Source organism: Micromys minutus (genome assembly GCF_963924665.1).
Source record: "Micromys minutus genome assembly, chromosome: 5".
In the NCBI taxonomy this organism is placed as follows: Eukaryota; Metazoa; Chordata; class Mammalia; order Rodentia; family Muridae; genus Micromys; species Micromys minutus.
The window spans coordinates 27364128-27374473 of NC_137974.1; the positions used below are offsets into that span (position 1 = coordinate 27364128).

Below are 10346 nucleotides of genomic sequence, written 5' to 3' on the forward strand. Positions count from 1 at the left end.
AAGAAGTACTTTTCTTCCCACTCTAATACTTGACTTTTTGTCTAAGGACCACTCCAAAGAAGCTCATTGAATATGAGATTTTCTGGTGCAGAACAATTTTATTGTTAAAGGTATATGTAACTGGAGCCAGATTAGTTACAGCTTAGAAAATACAGGAAGGGGGGTCTTATATTGACCCCGATGATGCATCTGTGAGGTGAGCTCCAGCGGTGTGACTCACTTAACTCCTGTGACCCTCTCCTGTGTTTCAGAGGGGAGTCTCTAGACAATCTGGATTCCCAGCGGCCAGGTTCTTGGAGGCAGTCCCCTTGGCACAGCCAGCCTGCAGGAGTCTATGCATCTTCTTCTGTCCAAGACTTTAGTCGCCTTCCACCACAGCTGCTGTCCACATCAAATCGTGCCTACATGCGGAACCCATCCTCTGCAGTGCCACCTCCAGCTGGTGCGATGAAGACCTCCCCAGGGTCTCCCTCTCCACGCAGCCATTCCCCTTCGATGTCACAGTCAGGCTCTCAGCTACGTAACAGGTATGGTCCCCTTGTCTTAGTTTTAAGGATGTTCCTTCATTAAATCTTTCCCAAAATCATCTAGTAAAGAAGAAAAACAAGTCCTTTTGGGTGCATGGAATTTGGTGCTCTTATATCAAAGCTGTTGAGAAGGCTTTCTCCTGCCTCTGTCTGCCGCCTGCCTAGTGTATACAGATGTCTGGTAAAGGCACTGGAGACCTTCAACATGTCTACAGTTGCCAGGCTCTCTGTTGCCTGTGCTTGTTGGTCAGTGTCTCAGATGGCAGATTTGTCTGGATAGTTCACCATGTGGCATCATCAAACAATACAGTGGCTTGAGAATGCTTTTCATATTTATGAGCAAGAACAGTATTATGAGGTGTTGGGCTTTTAATGGCACTTGAATAGAAACTCATTGGGATGAAATGTGGAAAAAAAGCATGACAAAAAGCTGTGTAGCCTGGGCAGTTTCAGCAAACTGGATTTAAAAAAAATTCTGTAGGTTTGATCTTGTGATTGGAGTCTTGGACTGCTTTGTGTGTTACCTGATCTGCTAGCATTCTGCTTGGGCCTTGTTATTTGGCTCCTGTAGTTCATATGTTATATAGGGATGTGGGAAAGCTAGGTAGTATCTTGAATGGCCACTTGCCTCTGGGTTATGGGGGAGAAGCCCTGATGTTTGTGTGGCTTGTGTTGTCATCCCAAAGGAGTTCTAGTTTCCATCACAAATGTAATGATTAGAGGTAGAAATCCACATTTGGATACTTTTAAAGCTGTTAAGTAATAGATAATACCTTATATCAGTCCAAAATAATGTAATAGTCACCAAGATTCACAAAATATGTTATGGAATTGAAATAAAGAAAAAGGGATGAGGAGGACTTACTGTCAGTTTTTTTGGGGGGGTAGATGGAGTTTGCAGAGGACAGGAACCACCATTTACTTACTCTCCCACTGGGGCCTCATATGTGAGAATAGGACAGGGGAGGGCTAGTGACAAGTCTTGGGATTTTCTGCCCAGAGATGATCTGTGCCCAGCAGATCACTCTCTTATTCTTCAACCCTCAATAGCTATGCACCCCTACTCCTTAGTGGGACTGTGGGAATGTGCTCCTTCTGGGGGATGGGGAAGTATGGATGAAGATGAAGGGTTGTTCCCTTTAGCACCAGGAAGCCAGCCTCAGATGAGGAAGTAAAGTGGGAACCCCCATCCCTGGCCATCCACAGATCTTAGGCAATATGACATCATTCTCAACAGAGGTGGAGTCAAGAAGGTGTTTATATTTCTAACCAGGAAAATGAGTAAGAAGGGGTTAATAAGTAATTTAGAAAAGGCAAACCACAGAGAATCAGATGGTCCCAGGGGTGGAATGCCCTGTGTGGAATTTTGTGTATCAGACAACTGGATTAGCAAGAGGATACAACAGATCAGAGATACTGGTGAGTCCATAGGTCATCAAAGGGGAATGCCATCAAAGTCCCAGGTGGACCAATCTCCTCCCTAGAGCCTCCATCCTTAGAGACAACGCAAGATATAATGAAGGGACGCTTTAGTTGGCTGCTGAGGGTTTCTCTCCCACAGACATACAGATCCTATCTTTAGTTATCATCGCTGCTGCCATTGCTAAGTGTGACTTTAAATGCCAACCTTGCACAGCCCACGTGAAAGCCTCCATTCCATTCTTGTTCCACATCTAGGTCAGTGAGTGGGAAGCGTGTGTGCTCCTACTGTAATAACATTCTGGGCAAAGGAGCTGCCATGATCATCGAGACCCTGGGTCTTTGTTATCACTTACATTGTTTTAAGGTGAGCCTGAGTCAGAGAGCTTGCCAGCCTGCCACGCTTTGCTTGGAGAGCGCATGGCTTCTGTGAGCCCCGGGGATGTGGATGCGCCACTAACAAGCTTGGTGCTGCTATTTGTTGGTCTGTGCTGCGCTGGCATTGCAAACCGCTTGCTACTACTTAGTTCTCAAACCTGGAATCTTCTTACAAAAGTCAGTCTGGAAGCCCTATGCTTTTTTGTGGCTCGATTTTGCTAGGATTCTATAAATAAAATTTACAGTGCACAGTGTGTTCTCTAGCGTGCTGCCATGGGTACACAGAAAATTTAATTTACCAGTCTTATTAGCAACATGGAGACATGCAGTTATCAGTGTCTCAAATGATAGCTTTTAATAGTGTCTGGAAGGAAAACCACTGTAAATATTTTCACAATTGCACAGCCTGCTTATTCCTGATAACTTTTTTTTCTATATAGGAAAGGGTTCAGGCTGTAAGTCTTTGTTTCACAGCGTCTGCCTACAAACACACATCAGGTTTAATTCTGGAATGTTCATTGGGCAGAAGAAAGTTTCCCCAGTTTTGATCCTGGAATTCCGAAGTTAGCAGCTTGCTTAAGCATGTAAATTTGTACTGTATCTATATTAAACAGAATGAGTCAAAACAGTGTTTGAAAACACACACACACACACACACACATACACACACACACACTCAAACATACATACACATACACACTCACAAACACACACTCACTCATACACACTCATACACATACACACTCATACACACACTCACACACATACACACACACACACTCATACACACTCACTCACATACTCACACACTCACACTCACACACACATTCACACACACACTCACACACACATACACATATACACACACACACTCAAACACACACACACATACACTCTCTCACACACACATACACCCTCACACACACACATACACTCACTCATACACACACACACATACTCACATACACATACACAGAGGGGGCAGGGGGGAGAGAGACAGAGACAGACAAACAACAGACAAAGGGGGAGAGACAGAGAACATGAAACCCAGATTGTTTTTCTCTCCTGTTCTAACATGTGAGTCAGTGGTCATTTCCATGGAGCAAGGAAGACTGAATTTCTCTAAGCCAATCATCAATTTGCTTTTAAATTTCATCACCCCCTGTATATTTAGAATGATCATCTTGGCTCTTAAATTTTACTTTCTGAATTCTTAGTGTCTAATTTCGCAGGCTTGATTTAAATCCACTAATTGCCTTTTACCCTCCCCATCCCTTTGCTCCACTGTAGTATATCCAAGAGTTTCTGAGCTGCATCCTGTACTCCTCTTGCCTACTTCCATATCTCCCCTACCCCCCCTTCTGAGACTGCCCAGGTTTTCTGGAAGTCCCTAACTGTATGCATTCTTTTGTCTGTCAGTGTGTCTCCTGTGAGCGTGACCTTGGAAGCTCTTCCTCAGGAGCCGAAGTCAGAATCCGAAACCACCAACTGTACTGCAATGACTGCTATCTCAGATTCAAATGTAAGAGAGCAAATCAGAGAGAAAATTTCTTGTCTTTTGAGGAGACCACGGGTTCCTATGTCTTTCCCTGAGCCTGCAGCTACCTGCTCCTCCCCAGGTTCCCTGCCATAGGACCCTGGGTTTAGGATCATAGCCGTCCTCTTTAAAGGGGTCATGTAATGAATCACAGCCACTTAGGAGGGGATTATAGTGACAGGAACTAGAGGGCCTTGTATCCAGAAATCGGGACATTGACTCTGGTTTGCAAAGATCCTGGAGGAACTTCTAATGATTCACGGAAACAGGATACAGAGTTAAGGCAAGTCCTCTGAACAGACTTTAGTCTGCCTCCTGATTAAGGCTTCCTCTTCATCAGCTTATTCCCATATGTAATGAAAAGACTTTAACGTGATTTAGAATGAAACCAACTTAGAAAAAGCTCAAACCTGCGTGTTGGTTTCTTCTTATGTTACTTATTATATAGCTGTGAATCCATGCATAAAATTTTGAAAAGGAGAACTTTAATTCTGTTTATATGGTGTTTCAGTGTTACTGGATTAAAAAAAATTAAATGCTATTTTCTTTCTAAGCACGTGTTTGAATATCGTAAAATGTAGGGCAGCATAACTCTATTGTGTGTCGTTTATAGCCTCAGCAAGACAACAGCTTTTGCTGTATAGTTTTGAACCGTGATGCTGGTAACATTTTTCTTCCTTGTGAAAGGGTGTTACAAGTGGTATCTACAAACCTATTGCTTTTGAACTCAGAGGTATTTATGTGGTACCCTATGTGCAGAGTGTTTGGAAATGATTTGAACCCGTCAACTCTCTCTTATCTGTCAGCAGCTCCTCTCCTGGTTGTCCAGGCCTTCCTGGGATACTGACCCTGAAATTGGGAGAAAGTCAAGGCTGGGCATGGGGTCTGAGGAGTGTGTGTGTGTGTGTGCACTTCTTTCTCTCTTAAATCCAAAGCCAAACAGAATTGATTTTTGGAATCGTCACCCATGCCTTTTCTCTCCTTCAGTACAAATAATAGAGAGTTGAAGGTTTTGTTTCTTTGTGTTTTGATCTAGCAGTTCATTTATAGTCTGTGTTTTACAAATAAAGAATTCTAGACACCCCCCCCCCCCCCGGCTGAGATTGGCTACTTTTTTCCTAAGCCTGAGCAGCTGGTATCTCTTTCTCCCTCACTGGGCCATTCTGAGTGATCACTGCTATGTACTTCCTTGGGCTGACGTTAACGTTTCTGAATCTGAGTGCTTTTCTCTCTTCTCTCCTTGCCTAATCAGCTGGACGGCCAACCGCCATGTGATGCAAGCCTCCATTCAAAAGCATCACTGTTGCAGATAGAAGAGGAGGCGGTTGTCACTGATGCAGAACTGTAAAACATGCTGTATGTTTCCCCCTCTTTAAAAAGAATAACCTTTGCCTCATTAGATGACATAGGAGCACTGTGGTGTTGGTAGGACCTGTATTTTTGTTGTTTATTTATAAGAAGGTAATTATGTGGGGAGGGGGGAGAGTGCAGTATTTACCTTTTGAATTCATCATCCCAAAAGCGCAAGTGGGAAACCAAACAAAACAGAACAAAAACAGAACTCAAGAACTTAAAACATGAAAATACTTCTCACGCTGATGATATGATGATCTAAATTTGACTCTTTTGTGGTTTTTCTTTTTGAAGAGGGTATTTTATTTTAATTTTTTAAAGTTCTTAAACATTATTTGAAATGGCTAATATAAATATGTAATTGTGTTTGTTTATTATAATGTATTCTAAGTTAATGTGGAACCAAATGAAAAATTTCACTTAAATCCACCCATAAATTTGCTTTTTGTGGTTTTCTTTACACAAAAGTAATCCAACTGGAAAAATGATTTTGCTTATGTAATGCTTTATTTGCTTGAGGGAGGGTGCTCTATTTTCTTTACAAGGACTGTTGTTGCTAAGCAAATGCCAGTAGAAAGCTGTTTATTTTCAATAATGAAAAGTAACCTGTGTTTGTATTCCAGTAATTTCCTCCAGAAACTAGTGAGCTTTTCTGTTCAGCTGCCTTTGTAAATAAAATTGGTGATGCATTTAAGGAATGCTTTTTAAAACTTATTGTTTCTAATTTATTTAATGAGTTTGTTTCTAAAAAGTGATGTGTGTGTGTGTGTGTGTGTGTGTGTGTGTTTATCACAAGCATGTGGGTATCTGGAGGCCAGGGCAGGGGTTTGGATTTCTTAGAGCTGGTGAATATGAGGTGTCCATTATGGGTACTGGAAACTCAGGTCCTAAAAGGGCAACAAACCCTTCTACCTCCTACACTGTCTCTCCAGCTCCTCTTTCATGCCTTTTAATTATATTTAAGTATGTGCACCTTCTTTATTATATCATATGTAGCTTTACTAAGGTTCAATTGAGACATAGCAGTAACTGCATATATCTATATTTAGTGTATATAGCTTGATAAGTTTCGGTGTGTGACTTTCTGTTAAAGTATGGCCACAACCACGAAGATTTTGTAGAAAAAGTTTCATTTTAATTAATAATTTTATCTCAGGTAATGTTATGCTTTTGAATGCATTTGTATGGGAATAACTGGTGGGTGGGTCAGCTTTTCCAAATCAATTATTTTGTTCCTAGAGGGTTGGGAGAAATAGCTAGAGCAAAAGTAGTGCCTTAAAACAAGAAATCTGGATTAAAAAATAAGTAATATAAAAGTTTAGTGTGCTTTGTATAAAAATATAAGGATCCCTGGCTCCTTGGTAAAAGTGAAAACATAGTGAGCTGTTGAAGGATCCTTAGAATACATAAGAAAGTACTAATGCGGGAGAAAAGTAAAAATTGGTTCCAGAGGGTTTTTTTTTTTTTTTTTTTTTTGTTGTTGTTGTTGTTGCTGAGCAATTATTTTTATTTTCAGTTATTAAAGTAATATGTACCTATTCGGGACATTTTCCCAAGTTCCCCATAGTATTTAGAATGTATCTTGCCAGCTCCAAACTCCAGGGAAAACATCTGTTCTTGCACTCATTCTGCATACAGATGTTTATCCTGCATTCTTAGTGAACACTGGGCGAGTTTTCTATGCTCTCACCTAAGTTACAGCCCTAGATAGGCCGCTGTTTGACTTTGTTTTCCATTCGTATTTATTTATTATGCACAGTCATGAGTTTCATGCAGATACTTTTATTCAGGAGCATCACATACTTTGATGGTGTTTACCCTTCAATGTCCCCTCCTTTCCCCAGACAATAATAGAATTTCTACATTCATGTCATATGTAAAAAAAATCATTATATATGAAAGGTAGTGTCTAAAAATAAGAAAAAAACATGTGATGTTTGTCTTGAGTTATTTTACTTTAATAGGATGGTTTCCATTTGCAGTAATTTGAGCTATTTTCTTTTACATTGTGTGTGTGTGAATGTGAGAGTGTGGTATCAGTGTATGTATGTGGGAGAGCAGATAGGAGAGAGTGAGAGGGGGAGGGCGGGAGGGAGGGAGGGAAGGAAGGGAGGGAGGGAGGAAGAGAGAGAGAACTCAGAGATGGTTCTCTTCTTTTACCATCTAGGTTATAAAAATCAAACACAGGTTAGGCAGAAAGCATCTTTAGTATCCAAGTTACCAACTGACCCCTGTGTTCATTTTCCTAAAATAGTAGTTTATTTTTCTTTATGGCAAACAAAACACCATTGGGTATGTATGCCGTATATTTTTTTAACCCATCCATGTGTTTGTGGACACCTAGGCTGATTGCATAATTTGATTATTATGAACACAGTTATCTGAGGAATCTTTATGCTAATTTCCTTGATGGTTGACTAATTTACATTCCTAACAATGGTCTGTAAGTATATGGTCCTCTTTCACACACAAAACCCCCTTTCTCTGTATGAGTGTGTTACAGTCTGCATAATTGACTTGCAAAGGTAGGATTTCTTTGCCCTCTGTGTGGGCCAAAGCACAAAGGACTGATATAGTCTGTGGCCAAGCAACTCAAAAAATGAGGCTGCAGACTCAGAGAATCATTTCGGGCATGTGTGAGTGGCATTGTCTAACATTCACTCTGTTCTACAGAAACTAGTACTTACTATGCCTCCCTGCAGTGGTAGACATATGGGAGAGGAGTTAGAAGGGATGGCTTCTTGATCCAATATTCCTTAGAAGGTATTTCCAATTGGGAGTGTGTGTGAGCATAGTGAATTGTAAAAGAAGCTTTTACTCCATACATATGTTAAAGTGTGAGTCATCTTTGATACTAAATCAAGGGAGGAAAGTTAGCATAAAAGCTAAATTTGTTCTGTTTAAGATTTTAATCTTAGTATTTTGCTTGAAATACTTTTCAATATCAAAGTGATTCCTAATCTCCAACACCAAGAGTGGAATAGCCTAAATTCTGGTAACAGTGTAATAGCTACCTTTGGTGGCGAAGGTTGACAGGCATAGCTGATAGGGTGTGTTACTGTTGGGACTTTATTATTTTTCTAATAGCACTTTTACATCCTTTCTTACAGTCTGGAAACGGTATTATAAAGGCATGCTCGAACAAGTACAAATTCATGCCAATGAATATGGCATTAAAAAACTAATGTGTGCACAAATGTATGTGTAGAAACAAAGCAACTTCCAGATAATAATAAAAAAAAATCTGAGCTCTGAAGCTCTTTGCATACAGACATTTCAGTCCATGGTAAAGGAGCCCTGAGCTGGGGAAAGAACAGAGTAAGTGAAATCTTGAGATCTGTGGTCACTGAAGGAGAAGAGATGTTTTTGTGGCAGAGTTGTTACTTGATTTTGTTCAGAGCAGGTATGATTCTAATAGGTCAAGTATTTAGGAAAAAATAAATACATTTCTGAGTTGAGTCCACATCCCATGGGTTTCTCTCTTCTGTATCTTTACCAAACCTTGTACAGTCTGGCCTCTTCTGCAGAGGAATGGGCACATCAGCATCTCTGCCATGTATGAGTCTGTTCAGGAAGTGGAGACTATTTGACATGGTACCAAAAGAGAGAGAAAAGAGAAAAGGAGCAATTGCCAGTATTCTCCTGGACAACAGGATGCTATTATTTAAAACAATTTAGTACACATTTTATAGAGAACGGAAAAAGAGGAGTTTGAAGGGCTCCAACACAAAGAAGATGCTTTAAGGAGATAAAATATCCAGAGACTCATTCATTGTGCATAGTAGATATGTATTGAGTTATCACCCAAATCCCATAAATCTGTACAGTGATCATATGCTCACTTAAAATACATTTATGGGCCTACAAATACCAGATGGAAAATGTCATGGGACAGAATGAGTTCCAGAAGTTCTTTCCGGAGAGGGACATTGGCTTATCCTCATTTTAGGCTTTTTGTCAAATGTCATCTAGAAGGATTTTGGTGACCAGCTGGAGTCATTCTCTGAGGCAGCTTTATGACTTTAGGTAAATTTCAGTCTGCTATTTACTCTCTATTCTTTTCTCATTTGTTAATTCTTTTTGGACTTCAGAGGAATACAGTTTTATGGGGGCATGGGATTATCCTGTTTGGTTTTGTCTCATCAGTATTCAGAATAGTGACACAGCCAAGCAGTGGAGGTGTATGCCTTTAATCCCAACAGTCAGGAGGCAGAGGCATGCAGATAGATCTCTTGAGTTAGAAGCCAGCCTGGTCTGTAGGGTTAGTTTCAGGACAGCTAAGGTTATAAAGAGAAACATCATCACAAACACACAAACACAAGCAAGCAAACAAAGAATAATGCCGTAGTAGGTGACAATCAGCAATGAATAAGAGAAATGTCATGGTGTGTTGTGGTAATAATAAAAATGATTCTGTTGCTATTGGCTCGCAGTCTTACTCTGAGGAAGCTGCTCCATTGTAGAGCCGGGCACCTGGATGCTATCACACAATCCACAAGCCACCGTCTCCACATGGATCCCCTTCCCAGGCTGTTCACTTAGCCTGAACTAGATGCTTCTATCTCAGGTGGTCCATGACCTCCCCAGCATGTTACTTTCACACACTGTCCTCCATCGCCCGGTAAAAACATGACTCTACAATCATTACCTTATCAAACAGGTTTATATGTTAAATTTCATTCTATAGTCTCTACACAATAAGCTTATAAACTGACCCATAGATACCCTTAGAAATAATCGGCCAATAGCAACAGGATCATTTTTGTTTTTACCGCAACAATGCCAGGACAGGCTAGGTAGGTGGCTGAGGGGTCTTAGCCTACTAGCATGCTGGGACCCAGATAGCTGGAGACACGGTGGAAAATAAAGGGCTGAGTTGAAGCAGCAGGAGAAAATGCTATTCATGTCAAGCCGACATGAATATAAAGAAATCGACTTCCTACTCACCAGGTAATCAAGAAGATTGATTTGTCTCAATAATGTTTGAAGAGCTTCTCATTCACCTCAGCCTATGTGACCATCCACAGCACTGGCTCATCCTAAGAGTAATCGATTGATACTATGGATACCGATAAGCTTTGTAATTCCTCGTCTATTGAAAAAGAGACTATTTTCTATCTTTTTCCACTGTG

The 10346-nt window shown here is 40.7% G+C and overlaps 1 protein-coding gene across 18 annotated transcripts in view; it reads left to right on the top strand.

Annotated features, from left to right (window-relative positions):
* LMO7 (LIM domain 7) overlaps window positions 1-5902 on the top strand; it is a 111292-nt gene extending 105390 nt beyond the window's left edge. For 14 of the 18 annotated variants that reach the window (XM_080916988.1, XM_080916987.1, XM_080916980.1 and 11 more), the window contains 4 exons: window positions 252-527; window positions 2205-2313; window positions 3744-3846; window positions 5114-5902. In XM_080916988.1, coding sequence (XP_080773114.1) covers window positions 252-527; window positions 2205-2313; window positions 3744-3846; window positions 5114-5136 — 511 coding nt within the window. In that variant the 3' untranslated portion in view covers window positions 5137-5902. The remainder of the gene's footprint in view (window positions 1-251; window positions 528-2204; window positions 2314-3743; window positions 3847-5113) is intronic. The other 4 variants (XM_080916981.1, XM_080916985.1, XM_080916990.1 and 1 more) reach the window with 1 other exon arrangement.
* Window positions 5903-10346: the final 4444 nt, after the last annotated feature.